The following is a 20,563-nucleotide window of genomic DNA, read 5'->3' on the forward strand; positions in this document are numbered from 1 at the left end:
TGGGATGGGATAATGGGATGGGATGGGATAATGGGATGGGATGGGATAATGGGATGGGATAATGGGATGGGATAATGGGATGGGATGGGATGGGATGGGATGGGATGGGATGGGATGGGATAATGGGATGGGATGGGATAATGGGATGGGATGGGATGGGATGGGATGGGATGGGATGGGATGGGATGGGATGGGATGGGATGATGGGATGGGATAATGGGATGGGATGGGATGGCATGGATGGGATGGGATGATGGGATGGGATGATGGGATGGGATGATGGGATGGGATGGGATGGGATGGGATGGGATGGGATGGGATGAGCTGGATGGGATGGGATGATGGGATGAGATGGGATGGGATAATGGGATGGGATGGGATAATGGGATGGGATGGGATGGGATGGGATAATGGGATGGGATGGGATGGAGTAATGGGATGGATGGGATGGGATGGGATGGGATGGGATGGGATGGGATGGGATGGGATGGGATGGGATGAGCTGGATGGGATGGGATGGGATGGGATGAGCTGGATGGGATGGGATGATGGGATGGGATGGGATAATGGGATGGGATGGGATAATGGGATGGGATGGGATGGGATAATGGGATGGGATGAGATGGGATGGGATAATGGGATGGGATAATGGGATGGGATGGGATGGGATAATGGGATGGGATGAGATGGAATGGAATAATGGGATGGGATGGTTGGGATGGGATGGGATGGGATGATGGGATAATGGGATGGGATAATGGGATGGGATGGGATGGGTTGGGATAATGGGGTGGGATGGTTGGGATGGTTGGAATGGGATGGGATGGGATGGGATAATGGGATGGGATGGGATAATGGGATGGGATAATGGGATGGGATGATGGGATGGGATGATGGGATGGGATGGGATACAGGGATGGGATGGGATGGTTGGGATGGGATGGTTGGGATGGGATGGGTAGGGTTGGGATGGGATGGGATGGGATGGTTGGGATGGGATGGTTGGGATGGGATGGTTGGGATGGGATGGGTAGCGTTGGGATGGGATGGTTAGGATGGGCTGGGATGGGATGGTTGGGATGGGCTGGGATGGTTGGGCTGGGTTGGGTTGGGATGGGCTGGGCTGGGATGGTTGGGTTGGATCGGGCTGGGATGGGCTCGATCGGGATGAATTCGGTTGGGCTGGGCTGGGATGAGTTGGGTCGGGTTGGATTCGGTAGGGTTCGGTTGGGTTGGGAGCACCCTAAAGATCCCCCAGTGCCACCCCTGCCATGGTCAGGGACACATCCCGCTGTCCCAGGTTGCTCCAAGCTCTGTCCAGCCTGGCCTCGGACACTTCAGGGATCCAGGGGCAGCCACAGCAGCTCTGGACACCCTGTGCCAGGGCTTTTCCATCCTCCCAGGGAACAATTCCTGCTCAGTATCCCATCCAGCCCTACCCTCTGGCAGTGGGAGCCATTCCCTGTGTCCAGTCCCTCCACCCCTTGTCCCCAGTCCCTCTCCAGCTCTCCTGGAGCCCCTTTAGCCCTGGAAGGGGTTCTGAGGTGTCCCTGTGCCTTCTCCTCTCCAGGTGAGCACCCCCAGCTCTGCCAGCCCGTGACTGTAGCGGGTCCTGGTCTCTCGAGCCTTTTGTCCAGTCTTCCCTCGCTGTCCAGCTGAGGAGGGCAGTGATGGAGCAGCTTTGGTGGGTGCTCGGTGTCCAGCCAGAGTTAAACCACCACGGACGGTGACTCAGAGCAAACCAGAGGAGGCTGAGCCTCTGCACCAGTTGCTATGGAAATCTCTTGCACTTCTCTTCTGCTTTTCGTCTCTGTACTGGGGCACCAAACCAATCTGTCTTTTCATCATATTTTAGCACCCTCTCTGATGGAGCCTCTCAGCTGCTTTGGGCTGGCAGAAGAGAAAATGTGGCTGCAGAGACAGAGGTGAAGCCCTGCACCTTTGAGCCTCCCTGAGAGGCTCCTGTCTCCATGGCTGGGAGAGGAAGGGATTGGCCATGCCCAAGGAACAGCCTCTGCATGTGTGCCAGGAACTTGCTGGGGGATATCATTAACTTTCCATCTCACCCACACTTCTATCTTTAGTTGTCTCTGGCTGCTGAATGACTAAAAGGATACCAGCATGCAGATCCCTGCTGCTCTGGGCTCCATGAAATGCAGTTGACAAAAAAGTTCCTTCTCACGAAACAAAAAACTCGTACTGACTTGATTAAGATGATTTATGGCAGTGGTTTGGGACTGGCCTCAGTCCAGCAGTTTGTGTGTCTGTCCCGTAGATGCCAGAGCCAGCAGAGTGTGTTATTCCCAGCAAGCTGCTGCTCCTGGGAGCTGGGCACTGGGAGCCCTCGGGGAGGGACACAGAAGTGGGGACAGGAGGCATTCCCCACCAAAGCTAGCTGCAGGACAAAGCTGTGCTCAGCTTTAGCTCTCTGCACAGTCCCAGGCACGGATTTGGAACAGGATCTTCTCCCTAATTACTTCTGCAATCCAGCCTGCCCTGGGCAGAACTCAGTTTCTGTGTCTCCAGCCTGCCCTCCAACCCAAAGCCCCACGAGGGGCAATGGTTTTACACTGCCAGAGGGCAGGGTTACATGGAACACTGGGAAGAAATATTTTATAAGAATAATTAAAACATGGCCCAGGCTGGCCAGAGAAGCTGTGGTTGCCCCGTCCCTGACATGCTCAGGATGAGGCTGGACGGGCCTGGGGCAGCCTGGGACAGGGCAGGGGTGGCACTGCCTGAGCTTTGAGGCTCTCTGCACCCACAGCCCCGTGTGGCTCTGCAGCTCGGGACGTGCTGAGCGCAGGGCTGGCCTGCAGAGGGAATCCTAAGCCCGTGCAAGGCTCCAGCCTCCAGCCCTGCCCTCCCCAGCCAGAACCTCAGCCTTCCCCAGCCTGTCCGGGGACACTCCTCTGCTTCTCACCTCTCTCGAGGAGCTGGCAGGGTTTTGCCACCGCCCTTTCCCTTCATGGTGCTGCCAGAGGCGATGTTGGCTCTACCCAGGCAGATTCCTTCTGTGGGCTGCAGCTGGGATGTGTCCTGGTGGATACAGGAGTGCAGACAGGCCCCTGGTGCTGTGCTCTCACATTTTTCCTCCCTATCCTTCCCCCTTGCTTTATTCAGCCTTTCATTTGGTTGCTGATCTCCATCCCTGGAGGAGAATCTCTTACCCACTGCCCTCTCTGTATCACTGGTTTGCACTGATTATAGACTATTTATTTGGATTTGATGTCCTTGGCAACATGCTCAGACTCTAAAAAACATGACCAGATTTCCCATTTCAGGTTGGACTACGTGCTTCCATCAGTAAATGATCTTCTTAAGCCTCAACAGTCATTGACTCCCCTAAACCCTCAAAAAGGTGAGGCTTTAGAGCTCTTCACACAGGATGGGAGCAGGGAATCCCAGCCTGGTTTGGGTTGGAAAGGACATTAAAGTTCATCTCATTCTAACTCCCTTGATGTGGGCAGGGACAGCTTCCCCCATCCCAGGCTGCTCCTAAACCTGTCCAGCCTGGCCTTGGGCACTGCCAGGGATCCAGGGGCAGCCACAGCTGCTCTGGGCACCTGTGCCAGCCCTGCCCACCCTGCCAGGAACAATTCCTGCCCAACAGCCCACCTAATCCTGCCCTCTAGTTTCCAAATCCCCAGGTGAGGAGAGGAGACCCATGAGGCTCCAGGTTTAGGATGGGAATCATGTGAAGGTGTGGCTCAAAGAAAACATGGGCTTTGCTCGATTTAGCTCTGCCCTGTGGAATATGGCAGAGGCATCATTGCATTCAGTGCCCATCTCCAGCTCCACTGACACAGCTTGGGCTTGTGGCAACCTGCTGTGGGATGCAGTGACTCCTCCTCCAATGCAGGCCAAGCACAAGGGGCATGGGCACAGCCACAAGAGTAGTGGAGGAAGACTGTGGAATTAGAACAAGAGTTCCTGCTCTGCTTTGGGCACCCCCAGCTGCCCTCCTGCTGGCCACAGTTCCACGTGGCTGGCAAGGTTTGGCTCAGGGTCTCTCTCCTGCCACAGCCCTGGTCAAACACAATAGCAGAATGAAGTCACTCTGGTGGTGAGGGGTTTGCCCCTCTGATGAGTGGGGTTGGTGCCAGCTGGGGCTGAGAGGCTGGCTGGGGGTCACGGGTGGGGCTGTGAGTGGGGCTGTGATCGGGGCTGTGAGTGAGTGGGGCTGTGAGTGAGTGGGGCTGTGAGTGGGGGCTGAGAGGCTGGCTGGGGGTCACGGGTGGGGCTGTGAGTGGGGCTGTGATCAGGGCTGTGAGTGAGTGGGGCTGTGAGTGAGTGGGGGCTGTGAATGGGGCTGGGGGTCACGGGTGGGGCTGTGAGTGGGGCTGTGATCGGGGCTGTGAGTGAGTGGGGCTGTGAGTTAGTGGGGGCTGTGAGTGAGTGGGGGCTGTGAATGGGGCTGAGAGGCTGGCTGAGGGGTCACGGGTGGGGCTGTGAGTGGGGCTGAGGGATCACGAGTGGGGCTGTGAGCGGGGCTGTGAGTGAGCGGGGCTGTGAGTGAGTGGGGCTGTGAGTGGGGCTGTGAGTGGGGCTGTGAGTGGGGGCTGTGAGTGGGGGCTGTGAGGCTAGCTGAGGGGTCACGGGTGGGGCTGTGAGTGGGGCTGTGAGTGGGGCTGTGAGTGAGTGGGGCTGTGAGTGAGTGGGGCTGTGAGTGAGTGGGGGCTGTGAATGGGGCTGAGAGGCTGGCTGAGGGGTCACGAGTGGGGCTGTGAGCGGGGCTGAGGGGTCACGGGTGGGGCTGTGAGCGGGGCTGAGGGATCACGGGTGGGGCAGTGAGCGGGGCTGTGCTGCTCTCTGCAGGGGATGGATAACCCACCCTGGATATCAGCACGATCAGCAGCTGCCCGATCAGCACCCACCGCCCAGCACGGGGGCAGCAGGAGCAGGGCAGTGCCGTCCCCTCTCCTGGCCCTGCTGGGGCTCCTCCGATCTGGGGCAGCTCCCTCACCCCAGCAGCTCCTGCATCCCCCCGGCACTCACTCACTCCTTCCTGCAGCTGGATTTCCTCAGTCCCGCAGGTTTCCCAGCCGTGTCCCGCCGCTCCAGCCCTCTCCCGAGCACTGCTCCTCGCCCACGCGGATCGGATGTCGGGACGGGGGCTCAGCGGCGAGGAACGGCGCGGTGTGCAGCCGGCTCCTGCAGCCCGGCCAGCTCAGGGTGCAAGGTGCGATGTTATGGCAGCCCAGGCTGTTTACTCAGCAGTTTGCAGGAGATCCTGTTTTCATTCTCATTAAAAAAACAAACAAACAAAATCCAAACAAAAACCGAGGGAATTGTCTTGTCTTCTTGGTTGCCCAGAAAACATAAAGTGAGTTTGACCTAAAGCCTCGGGAGCCAGAAGACAAACAGAGCAGACCCATGTTTTATTATTTGCAGGCAAATGCCACGGTTTTTGGAGCCTGATTCGTGATCACAGATGGATTGATGTTGGCAGTATTGAACTGTCAGACAGATTCCTTCACAGATGAAGATAAAGAGCCCTGGTTTTGCCAAAGGGTGAATGTATTCTTTATGAGACCCAACAGAGATGTAACACAGCACCTTGCTCCTGACAAGGCTGGCCTTTATTTCCTGGGTCTGCTCTTAGGACATGCCTGAACTTTCCCATAAGTTTTAGCCCTGATGTGGGGCCAGGATCTACAGTCCTGAATTCAGCTGTTGCTGTTGCAGCAGAGGCACAAAATAACTTCATTGACTTGGACTTTGTGTCCCCATTTTTCTAAGTACTTTCATAATTTGCCCACAGACTTGTGCTACAAGTGGGCTTTTCAAGTCAGCCCTGTGCAAGGGAAGAGCTGGGAGAGGAGGCACCAGCTTTTCCTGGTGGGAGCTGGAAGGAGCCTGCTGCTTACCCAAACCCCTTAAACATCTGTATCGAGGCAGGAGGGGAAAATAGAGGGGCATTGCTAGAAAAGCTTGCAGAGAGCTGGAAATGAGTGAGCAGTGAAAAAGGGAAGTGGCATTAGGTGGGGGTAACTTTAACTTCTGGGTCAAATAACACAGGGATGTGAGAGAGTCCAGAGGAGGCACAGAGCTGCTCCAGGGCTGGAGCCAGGCTGGGAGAGCTGGGGGAGCTCACCTGGAGGGGAGGAGGATCCAGGGAGAGCTCAGAGCCCTGCCAGGGCTAAAGGGGCTCCAGGAGATCTGGAGAGGGACTGGGGACAAGGATGGAGGGATAGGACACAGGGAATGGCTTCAAATTGCCAGAGGGCAGGGATGGACACAGGGAAGAGATTCTTCCTCCTGAGAAGAATTCCCATTTGTGGCTGGCCCTGGAAAGTGGCAGCACATCTTGTGCTTCTCGTGGAGGGTCAGTGCCAGATGATGTGCAAAGTGTCCCTGGATTCTGGGCTCCTAAATGCCCTGGAGTGCCGGGTCCTTCAGCAGTCACACTGGCCACTCCCAGGGGAGGCACCGAGTGCTGAAATTGTTGTTAGAGGTGATGAACAGCAGACTGTGACCATCCCTGTGGGTGTCTCTGCTCTGTCTTCTGCTCTGCACACTGGGCTGTGCTCTTGGAGGGTCACAGGTATCCCTGGGGAGAGAGTCAAGCTGGGTGAAGATACAGCTGCATTTTATCACTGGGATTCAGTGTTTCCCACTTCCTTCCCAGAATATGTGTCCAGCCCATGTGAGCAAAGAAATGCATCTTGACTTCTTTTGCTGGCAGCTTAAAGAGAAAATAACAAATCTGGTTATTTAAAGGGTTATTAAAAGATTTCTCTCATATCCAGCTCCAGAAACAGGCACCTGCAAACATGGTCTGGTACAGGGGAAAGTGTTGGAATGTGAGGTAAAGTTAGAGACAAAATTGGGAGATGGATGGAAAGAAGAGGTTTTTGGTTTTTTTCTGCAGAAATTGCCCTTGATTTCTGTCATCTCTGCAAGAAATGGGCCTTGTGGTTAGTATGACCTGGATAGGAGGTTTGGGGATGCTGTGGCAAACCAGTGGCTTGGTGCCACTCCCAGTGTGGGATGGCAGCAGGCACAAAGATCTCACACCCTGGAAAGCCCAATCCTGAGCTTGAGTTAAGAGAAAAAATGAATAACTTGGCTGATGGAGGAGATCTCCTGCCACAAAAGGGATCACAGGTGATGACAGCTCCTCCCTGGCCGGAGGTGGGAGAAAGCTGAAGGAGATGATGGGAAGAGAAAGTCCTTGTGTTGCATTTGCAGAGAAGAATCCCAGCAGTCCTGCAAGGTCTGGGAGCTCCATCCAAGCCTCCCCAGTGGTGGAACACGAAGGTGTTCATTGCTGCATTGCTGCCTGTTCCATGTGCTAATGAAGTGTCTTGCTCTGAGCACCCCGGCGAGTTGTGAAGGTGGAACAGGAGGAATGGGTAAAAAAGCCACACAAAATCTGGTCTGAGGCTGCAGAAACTCACCTGCATCGTGAACTGGTGGCCCTGGCTTGTCGTGTCCATGGAAGTGGCTGTGCTGAGGGGACACAGCTGCTCAGGGAGATCCAGTGCTGCCCAGCTTTCTGCGAGGATGCTGGGGAGCAGAAAGCTGAGCAAACCGGCAGAGAAGGGCTGTCAGCCCGAGCTGGAGCACGCCGTGCAGGAACAGGAGCAACCTTGTGTGGAGGCCAGGTGGCTGCTGCAGGGATGACGGCATGGGCCGTGGCTTTCCAAGGAGGTGCTGGTGCCGGTCCGGCGGCGGGCGGGAGCGCTGCTCTCCGCGCTCTGGGCAGCGGGAGAGGTTTGGGACTGCGGGGCGGGGGGCGCCTGGAGGCAGGGGCGGCTCTGGTCATTGAAAGGGCTTTATGGGAACTTCCAGCAGCTGGTGGGGAGGGCCGGGTGTCCGGGTGGCGTTTGACAGGAGAAGGGGAGCAGCCGGGCCGTGTTGGGCGGTGATGCTCCCCGCTAATACCGCCTCTCGGCTCGCAGCCCCAGGGCGAGCTGCAGCCCGGCAGAGCCCCGGCCGGGCTCAGGGCTGCAGGGGTTAACCTCCCCGCCCCCCCGCCTCCTCCCGCCCGCCGCCGAGGAATTTCCTAAAACACCCCCCCAAAAAAGTGCGAATATAACAATCATAAAAAAAAATTAAAATACCCACCCTGCGGATCCCCCCTCCCGCTTCCCTCTCCGCCTTTAATACCAACAAACAACTCCTCCACTCTCCCTAAAGGAGGCGCCTTTGATCGGAGCGAGACGAGCCCCGCCGGGCACCGGCACCTCTGACACCGGCACCGCCGGCACCGGCGCCTCTGGGCATCTACAGCTCCGGGCACCGGCACCGGCACCTCTGGGCATCTACAGCTCCGGGCACCGGCACCGGCACCGGCACCGGCACCTCTGGGCATCTACAGCTCCGGGCACCGGCACCGCCGGCACCGACACCCCTGACACCGGCACCGATATCCCCGGGCACCCACAGCCCCGGTCCGGCACCGCCGGGCACCGCACCGTCCTCCGAGGCGCCCGACTCCGAACCGAGACCGCGGCACCGGCGGCGGGAGCGGAGCCCCAGCACGGACCGGGACATCAGCGGCACACCGGGCAGCGGGACCGCAGCCCAGGGCACAGCAGCGGGCTGCGATGCTTCCCGGGGCGGGTCCCCTCGCCTTCCTCCTGCGGTGCCTCCTGCTGCTCCTCGCCTCCGGGAGCCGAGCCCGGGCTCGTAAGTCTGACTCGCTCGTGTCCCGCCTGCGCTCTGCCTCCGTGCCTCACTTTCCCCGCGCCGGGTCCCCAGGAACGCGCGGGGTGCTGCGGGGCACGGCCGGGGCACGGGGGGCTCCCGGCAGGTGTGGGTCTTTTGTCTGGGATGTTCCCGGCAGGTGTGGGTCTCCCGGCTGGGATGTTCCCGGCAGGTGTGGGTCTCCAGGCTGGGATGTTCCCGGCAGGTGTGGGTCTCCAGGCTGGGATGTCCCGGCAGGTGTGGGTCTCCCGGCTGGGATGTTCCCGGCAGGTGTGGGTCTCCAGGCTGGGATGTCCTGGCAGGTGTGGGTCTCCCGGCTGGGATGTTCCCGGCAGGTGTGGGTCTTTTGTCTGGGATGTTCCCGGCAGGTGTGGGTCTCCAGGCTGGGATGTCCCGGCAGGTGTGGGTCTCCAGGCTGGGATGTTCCCGGCAGGTGTGGGTCTCCAGGCTGGGATGTCCGTGCGAGCGGCCAGGTGTCCTGTCCTGTCCTGTCCTGTCCTGCTGGGGACCGGGCCGGGTCCCTCGTGCCCGCTGCTGTCCTCGCTGCTCTGTGGGTGTTACAGCACCGAGCTCTGCACTGGGGGGCTGGAGGAAGGTCTGAGACCCCCTTCCTTGGGCTAGAAATGCCACAGAGCAGGAGGTTGTCTTCCTCTGCTCAGGTCCCACCCTGCACGGGTGCATCTCCCCCCGAGGGTGGACGGGGACAGGGACGATGCCTCCCCCGCCCCAGACGAAGCTGGGGCCTTTCCTCCATATCCATCCATTGTCCATCTCCGTCTCCAGCCCCCAGTCTCTCCTACTTTTGCTCCCAGTGGGCTGAGTGGTGCACAGAAGGTTTGGGATCAGGGAGGGAAGTTTGGCACTTGCCACAAAAAGGCTTGAAGGACTTGGCCAGAGCTCTTGGGGAGCTTGGAGGGTGCTGGATGTGTTAACTGGGGCCAGGAGGTGGGCTTGGCTTGGGCAAAGCACTGGGACCCTACCAGTGGGTGCTCAGCACCCCTGAACTTCGCAGAGCCACCAGGGCTCTGAGCAAGTTGAGCCGGACCAGCTGCGTCCCTAGGTTTATTCCTCCCCTGAATCTCCTGGAATCCCAGCGGAGGCTGCGGTGGCTTCGCCAGGGTGATTTACAGCCTGCCCGCTGCCAGCAGTGCATTAGGCACTCAAACAATCATCCTCCTGGAGCGCGGACCCAGAACCTGAGCGCTGCCTTGCTCATCCCGGCTGCGCGGTGTGCTGGGGGAATGCGGCTTTGCAAAGCCCCGGAGAACAAAATCCGGGTGAATTCAGCTCCTCTGCCTTCCCTGGGCTCACCCGAAGCTGCCAAACGCAGCCCACAGCATCTTCCTGGAACCAGGCTGCGGGTCTGACTCCCTGCCGTGCTGGGGTGGGAAGAGGGCAGAGGCAGTCCCGAAGGTGAACAGGGGCTGGGTGAGGTGTTTGTCCTTTGCGGGTGCGAACAGCCGTAAATTGGGCATAAGCTGTGCTGGATGGGGGCAGTAAGGGTCTGTCTGATTCGGGAGGAAGCGCTGGGGCCCTTTTCCAGGATTTACAGTGTTGGTAAAGAGCTGTGACTGTGGCACTGAAGCAGGGCTGGGGCAGGCAGGTCCGGGGTCGCTCCCCAGCTCTGGAACACTTCAGCTTTGCCACAGGGAGTATCACACCATGGGGAGATGGGGAGGGCTTGGCCAGGGCTTGGCCCGAGGTCAGAGCAGGGTGGTTCGGGTGACACAGTCACCATCAAACTGGGGACTTCTCCCCACCTCCGCAGCCTCACACTTCTCAGGGCTGGGTGTTCAGGGAGAGTGAAGACAGGAATAAATTAGTTACGAGCAGGCTCATCAGCCAAGGGACCTACAGTGTCGTGGCTAAAAATAGGTGAGAAGCAGAAATGCTCGGGCTTGAAGGCAAGTCAGAAAAGAAGAATTTGCCCACAGAAACAGGCTATTTTAGGGGATTTGCACTCCAGCTGAAAAAAAAACCAGAGGCACAGGTTACTGGGACGAGTGTGCTGCACTCTGAGTAGTTCAGGGCAATGGTTGAACGCACGATGTTTTGGCTGGAGGCATTTAAACACCAGCAGCTCTGGAGAGCACGGGGCAGTGCTTTTCCCCAGAGCTTGGAAGCTGCTGTTCCATTTATTTTTGACGTTGCTGGAGAAGAGGGGGTTCCTGGGATCCCTGTGTGGCACAGGTTTGGATCCAGCAGGGATGGAGGGTGCTCCAGGATGGGAAGGACCATGGTGGGAAGCGAGTGCTACCACCTGCACGGCAAGGGGAGGCGAGGGCTGCACGCCCTGCTAAAGGAAGGAGTGGGGGAGGCAGGAGCCTGGCTGCCTGGCTGCTCCACTCTGGGGAACTCAGAGATGCTTCATGAGGCTGCATTTCAGAGCTGCAGAGTTTTCTGGGCTCCCAAAGTCCCAAGAAGATATTTCCAGCCCTGGCCTGAGCAAGGTGAGTGTGTAGGAATTGATGTGGATGTGAGAGGAGTCTTTAGGATGGCACATGTCAAGGGCCCAGTGTGTTTTAACCAGTGCCCTCTCAGCTAAGTTGCATTTTAAGCCTTTCATAAATACAAGGCTGTCATAGGAGCGCCTGGACTCTGTGTACCAGACAGTGCTCTTTACACTTTATTTATGGCTGCTCTTAAAACTTACAAACTGGTTTGCATGAGCTGCCTCCCTCATGGCCAGCACAGTGCTGCCTGGCAGGTGTGGGACCTCCAGAAAAACTGCTGGAGCTGGGAGCTCGGCTCAGACGTGGAGACAACTCCAGAAGTGCCACCTGGGGATGCAGGACTGCCCTTCCCCCTCAGCCTCGGGATGAAATGGGAGGAGAGGAGTGAGGGGGGATGAGCAAGATCCCACAACCTCCTGTTGAGCCATCAAATGGCTCAGAACACTCCCAGAGACAGAACCACAGAATCACACGTGGCTTGGGTTGGAAAGGACATCAAAGATTTAGGAGAGGTATTGTGGGAGGCTTTCCAGCTCCCAGGAAACTGAAACCTCACAAGAGGCTGAAGCTCTGGGCAGCATCTTCACAAGATTCAGAATGGTGTGGAGAAACCCATCCTGGGCTGCATCCCTCACTCCATGAGAAGGGAATGTCTCCTTAGGATGAGTCTCAACAGCTGCAGACACCAGCCACCAACAAGATGCCACCCCACAGCTTCCTGACCTGCTCTAGATCCAGCAAGGAGTAAACCCACACGACTTTTCTGAGTGTGCTGCTGCTGCTGAAGGGGCAGTGAGTAAGATCACCTTGCTGATCAGCACTGCCACAATGGCTTTTCACTCCGACTCAATTAGGATGGCATCCAAAGTGTGACCCCGGAAAATGAAATTATTAGCCTGGCATGGGAAAAAATGGTCCAGAGCCTGCAGCTTTTAAGCCTCCATGCATCCATCCATGCATCCATGCATCCATGCATCCATCATCCATCCATCCCCATCTTGCTCTTGCCCATGCTGGCACCTCTTGCCATAAACAGAGCACTGCTGAGATGCCAGCAGTGGCAGGCAGTTTGGTTTTACCAGCAGGCCCTGTGCAGACATGAATCAGGCTGCTTTCGAGGGCTGGAGCCAGAGCAGGGCTCAGCTGTGGCTCAGGGTTTGAGGGCAGCAGCCAGCTGGCAGGGGCTGCCAGCCCAGCGTCACGGCAGCAGCTCCTCCTCCTCACCCTGGGCACAGCCACGGGCTGCTGCAGGCAGGGAAGATGAGGTCACTTTCTACCCTTTTGCAAAACTATGATTTTTTTTCTTGTTTAGTTTTTGTTTTGGGGGGGGTTTTGTTTGTTTGTTTTTGATTTATACTTTTGTGGAGGTGTTTTCCTCTCTCTCCTGGGTTTCCTCACGCTCACCAGCTCTGTGTGGTTTGCTGTCAGCTCGGGACCTGCGTGGCCAGGAATAGGGAGTTGCTCACTGGTCAAGAGCTATGGGGACAATGTGATGTCCTGATCAGGGAAAAAGAAGGAAAATACCTCTGCCTGTCCCTCTGGTGACATCCACTCCAAAGCTGTTGCAAACCTCCACATCCTCAGATGCCCCACGCTGCCTGGGCCGGGCACTCTGGACAGCTGCTGGTCACCACTTGAGAAGGTACAGCCTGGAAATCAAGTGCTTAAAGGCATCAAACAGAGGCTCAATTCTGCTGCCAGGGCTGCAGGAGGAGACCCACAAAGATCTCTGCAGGCCCACAGGGCTGCCTTTCCTGCTCCAGAGGGTCTGGCTGTGGTAGAGCATCCCCTGGGTCCACCCTGAGGAGGGGCATGAGCTGGAGGAGGGATTGCAGCCCACCCCAGCAGGTTTGGGTGAATTCTGCCTGGCTGACTGCAGAACTCCATTAAGCAGGTGGTGTCTCCAGCTCTGGCAAGGGGCACACCACCTGCTGTGTCCCAGGTGACAGGGTGCAGGGTGGGGTGGCTCTTGGCATCTTTGGGGTGCTGAACCCCACTGAGATAGTTTTGGGGACCCTCTGCTATTTGTTCAGGAGCCCTCCCAAGAGCCTGGCAGGGTCAGCCCCTGCTGGCTCACCTGAGCTCATCCCTGCGTGGTGGGAACCAGCCCTGCCCCTCCTGCACCCCCAGGGTGTGTGCCCAGAAGAGCCTGGGGGCCGGGCTGCCCCTCTGCTGGCAGGGCTCTGGCACACGTCTCAGCAGTTTGGGACAGGGGAGCAGCAGCCTGGCTCTCACAGGGTCCAGGCTCCTGCAGGTTCCTGGTCTGGAGCTCGCTCCTGCAGGGCCAGGTGATGCCTGTGGTGTGAACATAAAGGGTGACTGACCTGGGGTCCCTGGCCAAAGCCCTGAGGGGTTTGTTGGTGATCCTGGCCATGCCTTGTGCCACCTGCTGCCAGGTCCTGCCAGGGGACTGGCTTTACTATGGGCTTGGATGAAGGAGGTGGATAAGGACCTGACAAAGCATGGGAGGGCAGAGGATCCACAGGGATCTCCCCCACTGCTGGTGCTGGGCACATCTCACCCCTGTGCCATGGTGAGGTCAAACCCCTGCCAGTGGATCATTTCTGGGACAGACACCTCCAGCTCAGGAGCACAGCTGGAAACTGGCTCTTCTCAGGATAACAGGAACAAGAAGGAAGAAGAAAACCCATGTGTTTATGCTTTTGGGGATGAAAAGTGGGTGAGGTGGACTTGCTGTCCCCCTGTACAGCCCCATAAATGAAAAAGCAGCCCCTCAGTCAGAGCAGTGCTGCATCAAGCCAGGTAAAGCCAAAGGGCTGAGACCCAGTGGGATGGCACAAGCAGCCAGTCCTGCTTGTCCATGGATCCTTGAGAGAATGAGCTGCAGCTCTTAGAGGGAGCAAAAGGTTTTTCCCCAGAATGAGTTTTTTACCCATATTTTTTTGGTTTGCTATTTTCTCCCCCTTTCTTATTTTTGTGGGGTTTTTTTGGTAGCAGTGAAAATGTCCCCTAAATTCAGGGTCTCCCTTCTCTGTCACCGCTCCCAACCATTCTGATCTCACTGGGGGAAATTCCATCCCTGAAATCACCTGTCCATCTTCCAGTGAGCAACATGCAGGCAGGAAAGTGAAGCAGTGGGGAGCACAGTCTGGGTGGGGCGGGTGGGATGTGGCCAGGGCTGCGGGTGGGGAGCAGCGTGCAGGCTGTCCTGCTCTCACACAGCGCTGTGACAGAACCGGCCCCTTTTCTCACCCAGCCTCTCCCTTCCCTTGCAGGGCCAGAGGCGTTCTGCGACTTCAACGGCAGGAAGTACAGCCCGGGGGAGAGCTGGCACCCGTACCTGGAGCCGCAGGGGCTGATGTACTGCATCCGCTGCAGCTGCTCCGAGGCACGTCCCGGGGCTGGCAGGGGTGCTGCGAGGCTGCATGGCTGCATGGCTGCTGCATGGCTGCTGCACTGCTGTACTGCATCCGCTGCAGCTGCTCCGAGGCACGTCCGGGCTGATGGGATGCTGCTGTGCTGCTGCATGGCTGCTGCATGGGTGCTGTGCTGCTGCACTGCTGTGCTGCTGCTGCACTGATGTACTGCATCTGCTGCAGCTGCCCCGAGGCACGTCCGGGCTGATGGGATGCTGCTGTGCTGCTGCATGGCTGCTGCATGGGTGCTGTGCTGCTGCACTGCTGTGCTGCTGCTGCACTGCTGTACTGCATCTGCTGCAGCTGCCCCGAGGCACGTCTGGCTGGTGGGCTGGCAGGGGTGCTGCAAGGCTGCATGACTGCTGCATGGCTGCATGGCTGCTGCATGACTGCATGGCTGCATGGCTGTGCTGTACTGATGTATTGCATCCGCTGCAGCTGCCCCGAGGCACGTCCCGGGGCCGGGCTGACCTTGAGGAGAGCCTCTGGGTACTCCAGGGAGCTTGTGAAAAAGATGGAGAGTTGCCTTTTATGTCGGCAGATAATGACAGGACAAGGGAGGGATTTTAAACTGGAAGAGGGAGATTTAGATTAATGTGTTCACAAGGAATTGTTCCCTGGCAGGGTGGGCAGGGCTGGCACAGGTGCCCAGAGCAGCTGTGGCTGCCCCTGGATCCCTGGGGTGCCCAAGGCCAGGCTGCAGCAATCTGGGATAGTGGAAGCTGTCCCTGCCATAACAGGGGTGGAAGAAGGTCTTTAAGGCTCTTCACAGCTAAATGATTCTGTGACTGCACGGCTCTGCCCCTGTAGCACGGTGGGGGTGGGTGGAGGTGGCTCGGGAGGTGGCTCGGGAGGTGGCTCGGGAGGTGGCTCGGGAGATGGCTCGGGAGATGGCTCGGGAGATGGCTCGGGAGAGGGCTCGGGAGGTGGCCCAGGCTGCTGTCAGGGATGAGTGGCCTTTGCTGATGAGGGACCATGAGCTGGCTGGGCTGGAGCAGGGCTGGAGACACCCCTGCTGAGTTACAGCCAGCACCATTTGCTGTGGTGATGGTGTGCTCCTCCTCCAGCAGGGGTGAAGCACGAGCTGAACGTTCCCTGGGCTAACAAAGCCATCTCTTGTCCCCAGAACACCAACATCAGGTGCTCCCGGATCCAGTGCCCAGCTGTGCCGTGTGCCAGCCCCGTCACCGAGCCCCAGCAGTGCTGCCCACGCTGCCCTGGTAGGTGCCACTCCCCAGGGTGGGTGACAGGCGGCCAGTGCTCCCGGGCAGAGCCTCCTCTGCTGCCCCTGGTCACAGCTCCCGACAAAAATCTCATTTGGAAGGAAAGGGCTCTGTGCCAGGCCACCTTCTGCCCCCCATCCCAAGAGCTTTGTAGGGACAAGGTGTCAGTTCACACTTCAGGGCCAAAACAGAAGCTGGCAATTTATTCTGATCATTTGCCAGCAAAGTGTCCTGGATTTAAAAAAAAAATAATAAAAAGAATTTAATTTTTTTAACAACTTCCCTCTCTGCACTGGAGACTATCTCAAGTTTTAGCCCCAAAACTTTTCCTACCTTACCACTACTGATCACCTCATTTTACCTCAATATGTTCATTCTCACCCCCACAGATTACTTCAAGATTTAGTCCCAAAACCTTCCCTACCTGAGTGCTGGCAGAGCTAGTCAGAAACCATCAGTGACTTGAAAAATTAGAAAAAAAAAAAAAAAAAAAAAAAAAAAAAAAGTAGGAAAAGAACTCATTAATGTTAATTTTTTGCTAATTACCCATGAGACAGGCCCTTTTTTCCTGACTCCATCTGAATTTGGCAATCATTTCCACCAGGGGAGGGGAAACCCCAAGGGTTTGTGAGGAGGGTGGTGAGGCCAGGCTCGCAGGCTGCCCTGTGTGCTGAGCCCGGCGCAGTCAGAGCCCGATCCCCGCCGGCCCCGGCCGTGCCCGGGCTGCGCCCCCCGAGCCGCCTCCTCTCTCGCAGAGCCGCCCTCGCCGTCGGGGCTGCGCGCCGCAGGCAGGTCCTGCCAGCACAACGGCACCACGTACCGGCAGGGAGAGATGTTCAGCGGCAGCGAGCTGTTCCCGGGCCGCCAGCACAACCAGTGTGTGCAGTGCAGCTGCTCCGTAAGCACCGCCTGCCCCAGCGGGGTCGCGCCTGGGCTCTCCTGCCCCCAGCAGGGTCACACCTGGGCCCCAGCACCGCACCTGCCCCCAGCAGGGTCACACCTGGGCCCCAGCACCGCACCTGCCCCCAGCAGGGTCACACCTGGGCCCCAGCACCGCACCTGCCCCCAGCAGGGTCACACCTGGGCGTGCCCTGCCCCCAGCACCACACCTGCACCTCTCCTGCCCCCCCAGCACCCACACCTGCTCCCCAGCACCCACACCTGCACCTCTCCTGCCCCCAGCAGGGTCACACCTGGGCGTGCCCTGCCCCCAGCACCCACACCTGTGCCCCTCCTGCCCCCCAGCAAGGTCACAGCGCCCCCCAAACCCGGGACACCTGGCAGAGCCAGCCCGGGGCATGGCTTGGCCCTGGGTTGGGGCATCAGCACAGGGATCCACAGATCCAGAGGTGGCTTGGGTTGGAAGGGACCCGCAGCTGTCCTGGCCCATGGCAGGGACACCTTGCACCGGCCCTCTCCCAGGGCTGGGATCCTGTGAAAATCCGTCAAAGCAGAGCTCTGACACCCTGCTCGGGAGCAGAGGGGATGGGCAGGAGAATGGAGCAGCTCCTCCTCCTTGAGACGGAGTGAGGAGAGCGGATGGAAGGCGCTGGCGCTGGCCTTGGGCACGGCAGGGAGCTGCCCTGGAAAAGGGGATGGGCACAGGTGCGGCCCTTGGACGGGCCAGGCTCCACCTCTGCGCTGTGCCAAGGGTGGGAGCAGGTGTGGCCAGGGAGTAAAACAGCCCAGAGCACCCTGTGTCACTCCAAGAGCACACAGGGTTCCAGCCGGTGCTGGACAAGGTGTCCGAGGGGCTGGAACGCTGCCCTGCGCCCCTGGGCGTGCCCCAGCCCGGAGCGGCTGGCACAGGAGTCACTGGTGTGGCAATCTGGCAGATTTTGGGCTGGCTCGTCCCTCAGGAGCCCAGGAAGGTGGGAGGCGCTGGGAAGGAGACCCCGGACCCCGCTGTCCCTGTCCCCGGGGGCTCCGTGCCCCTCCCTGTCACCCCTGTCACCCGGGCTCTGTCACCTGCCAGGGCAGTGCCTCGGGGGCAAGGGGATAAAGGGCTGGCTGTGGATCCCAAGGGGATAAAGGGCTGGCTGTGGATCCCAAGGGGATAAAGGGCTGGCTGTGGATCCCAAGGGGATAAAGGGCTGGCTGTGGATCCCAAGGGGATAAAGGGCTGGCTGTGGAGCCCAAGGGGATAAAGGGCTGGCTGTGGATCTCAAGGGGATAAAGGGCTGGCTGTGGATCCCAAGGGATAAAGGGCTGGCTGTGGAGCCCAAGGGGATAAAGGGCTGGCTGTGGAGCCCTCAGAGGGGATAAAGGGCTGGCTGTGGATCCCAAGGGATAAAGGGCTGGCTGTGGAGCCCCAGGGATAAAGGGCTGGCTGTGGATCTCAAGGGGATAAGGGCTGGCTGTGGAGCCCTCAGAGGGGATAAAGGGCTGGCTGTGGATCCCAAGGGATAAAGGGCTGGCTGTGGATCTCAAGGGGATAAAGGGCTGGCTGTGGATCCCAAGGGGATAAAGGGCTGGCTGTGGAGCCCAAGGGGATAAAGGGCTGGCTGTGGAGCCCAGGGGATAAAGGGCTGGCTTGGAGCCCAAGGGATAAAGGGCTGGCTGTGGATCTCAAGGGGATAAAGGGCTGGCTGTGGAGCCCTCAGAGGGGATAAAGGGCTGGCTGTGGATCTCAAGGGGATAAAGGGCTGGCTGTGGATCCCAAGGGGATAAAGGGCTGGCTGTGGAGCCCTCAGAGGGGATAAAGGGCTGGCTGTGGAGCCCTCAGAGGGGATAAAGGGCTGGCTGTGGAGCCCTCAGAGGGGATAAAGGGCTGGCTGTGGAGCCCAAGGGGATAAAGGGCTGGCTGTGGAGCCCTCAGAGGGGATAAAGGGCTGGCTGTGGAGCCCAAGGGATAAAGGGCTGGCTGTGGAGCCCAAGGGATAAAGGGCTGGCTGTGGATCCCAAGGGGATAAAGGGCTGGCTGTGGATCCCAAGGGGATAAAGGGCTGGCTGTGGAGCCCTCAGAGGGGATAAAGGGCTGGCTGTGGATCCCAAGGGATAAAGGGCTGGCTGTGGAGCCCAAGGGATAAAGGGCTGGCTGTGGATCCCAAGGGGATAAAGGGCTGGCTGTGGAGCCCTCAGAGGGGATAAAGGGCTGGCTGTGGAGCCCTCAGAGGGGATAAAGGGCTGGCTGTGGAGCCCAAGGGATAAAGGGCTGGCTGTGGAGCCCTCAGAGGGGGATGGCCCCGGGCTGTGCCTGATGCTGTCAGCTGCTGGAACAGCTGCATGAACAGCTGGGCTGACCCTCTGAAACTGCCCCAAGACCAGATTTATCCTCGGGGATAATTCCTGTTTCTCTGGCACTGGCTCTCCCCTGCTGGGCAGGAGGAGGAGGAGGAAGGGGCAGGTCTGGGGTCCCCAGTGGAGAGCAGGATTTGGTATGCAGTGACCTCTGCCAGACCCTGTCACCCCCAAACTTCCCTCAGCCTCTTCACGCCCCTCACACAGCAGCTTGGTTCCTGGGAGCAGAGGCAGCTGTGGTTTGGTTTCCTAAGGATATCCTGGGCTGACCTCTTGGTCTTGGTTGACTGGGATCTTGTGGATACCCCAGAGAAAATTGCTGCATGGAGAAGACAGCCTTGCTGTCGAGGTCTGGCTGCCAAACATCCTTTTTTACCTTTGGCAAAAGGCAAAAACAGCAAAAACTGATTCCTGCAACAAACTGGTGCAAATCTGGAAAAAATTTTGTCTTGGGTTTGGAAGGGCCCTTGAAGCTCCTTCAGTCCCACCTGGGCAGGGACACCTCCCACCACCCCAGGTGGCTCCAGCCTGGCCTGGGACACTTCCAGGGGTGGCGCAGCCACAGCTGGGGCTCAGCATCCTCACAGGGAAGAACTTCTTCCCTGACTGATGGTAAATCTGCAGCCTGAGCTGCTGCAGCCCTGCATGGGGAACATGGAGCCCTGCATAGCACTGACAGTGGTTTTTCCCTCCTGCCCTAGGAAGGCCAGATTTACTGTGGCTTGGTGACCTGCCCCGAGCTGCTGTGCTCCTCTCCCTTAACTGTGCCAGACTCCTGCTGCCAGGTCTGCCAAGGTAAGGCTGGATGAGGGCTGGAGGCTCCAGCTGGCTGCCACTGCTGCAGGGGCCACTTCAGCAGGGTTTTGGAACTGGGCTCCAAACCAGGCCACTTGCTATCTCTTGGCTGCACCAGGAAGCAAAAGCTGAGGGCCTGGGTTTCCTCGGGTAGTGTGAACTGCTTGTGCAAAGCTCCAGCCTCCCCAGGCAGGCCAGCACGTGCAGGAGAGCTGCTTTCAGCCACAGAGAGCAGACCTCCCTTCAGCCCCAGCTCCTGCCAGCACAGTGCTTTTCCCTTGCAGATGGCTCCTTGGAGAAGCCCACGGAAGAGGAACCCCTGCAGTTAAACAGAGGTGTTGTACGTGACATTTGCATTTCAAAACTTGGCTTCTTGCTTCTAGCACAGCCCCTGCTCAGCTGCCAGGTGCACATTGCCTCTGCAGAGAAATCAGCCCAGCAGCTCTAGGACACTCAGGTCCTTGCAGAGCCATGGACACCTGGCTTGCAGGTGAATCGTGCCATGGAGTTGAATCTAGCTGAGAGACCAGCCTGGGGGAGACCTCAGGGCACCAGGGAGAGACTCAGCAGCACCTCAGGGATGTGGTTTGGGGTGGACATGGCAGTGCCAGGTAAAGGGCTGCACTCGGGGACCTCAGAGAATTTTCCAACCCAAATGATCCCGATTCTGTGATTCTGTGGCATCTTTGGAAGAGCAGAAGACCTGCAGGACCTGTAAATCTGGGACAGTTCTCCCCTTTGCTGGCCAGAGTTAAAGAGCCCAAGGACATTGTCAGAGCAGGCCCAAGGGTGACCAGCAGCCAGGCTGACCCCTGTTCCA

General features: G+C 58.4%; 1 protein-coding gene across 1 annotated transcript in view; it reads left to right on the plus strand.

Moving 5' to 3' along the window:
- Positions 1-8,385: 8,385 nt before the first annotated feature.
- The window catches only part of CHRDL2 (chordin like 2), a 28,784-nt gene continuing 16,606 nt past the window's right edge, over positions 8,386-20,563 (plus strand). Inside the window, exons 1-6 of the mRNA XM_056489780.1 lie at positions 8,386-8,637; positions 14,345-14,457; positions 15,612-15,705; positions 16,464-16,606; positions 19,650-19,743; positions 20,028-20,083. Of these exons, the coding sequence (XP_056345755.1) occupies positions 8,556-8,637; positions 14,345-14,457; positions 15,612-15,705; positions 16,464-16,606; positions 19,650-19,743; positions 20,028-20,083 (582 nt within the window). The 5' untranslated portion in view covers positions 8,386-8,555. The remainder of the gene's footprint in view (positions 8,638-14,344; positions 14,458-15,611; positions 15,706-16,463; positions 16,607-19,649; positions 19,744-20,027; positions 20,084-20,563) is intronic.

This window comes from Oenanthe melanoleuca, chromosome 1 (genome assembly GCF_029582105.1).
Source record: "Oenanthe melanoleuca isolate GR-GAL-2019-014 chromosome 1, OMel1.0, whole genome shotgun sequence".
Lineage (NCBI taxonomy): Eukaryota > Metazoa > Chordata > Aves > Passeriformes > Muscicapidae > Oenanthe > Oenanthe melanoleuca.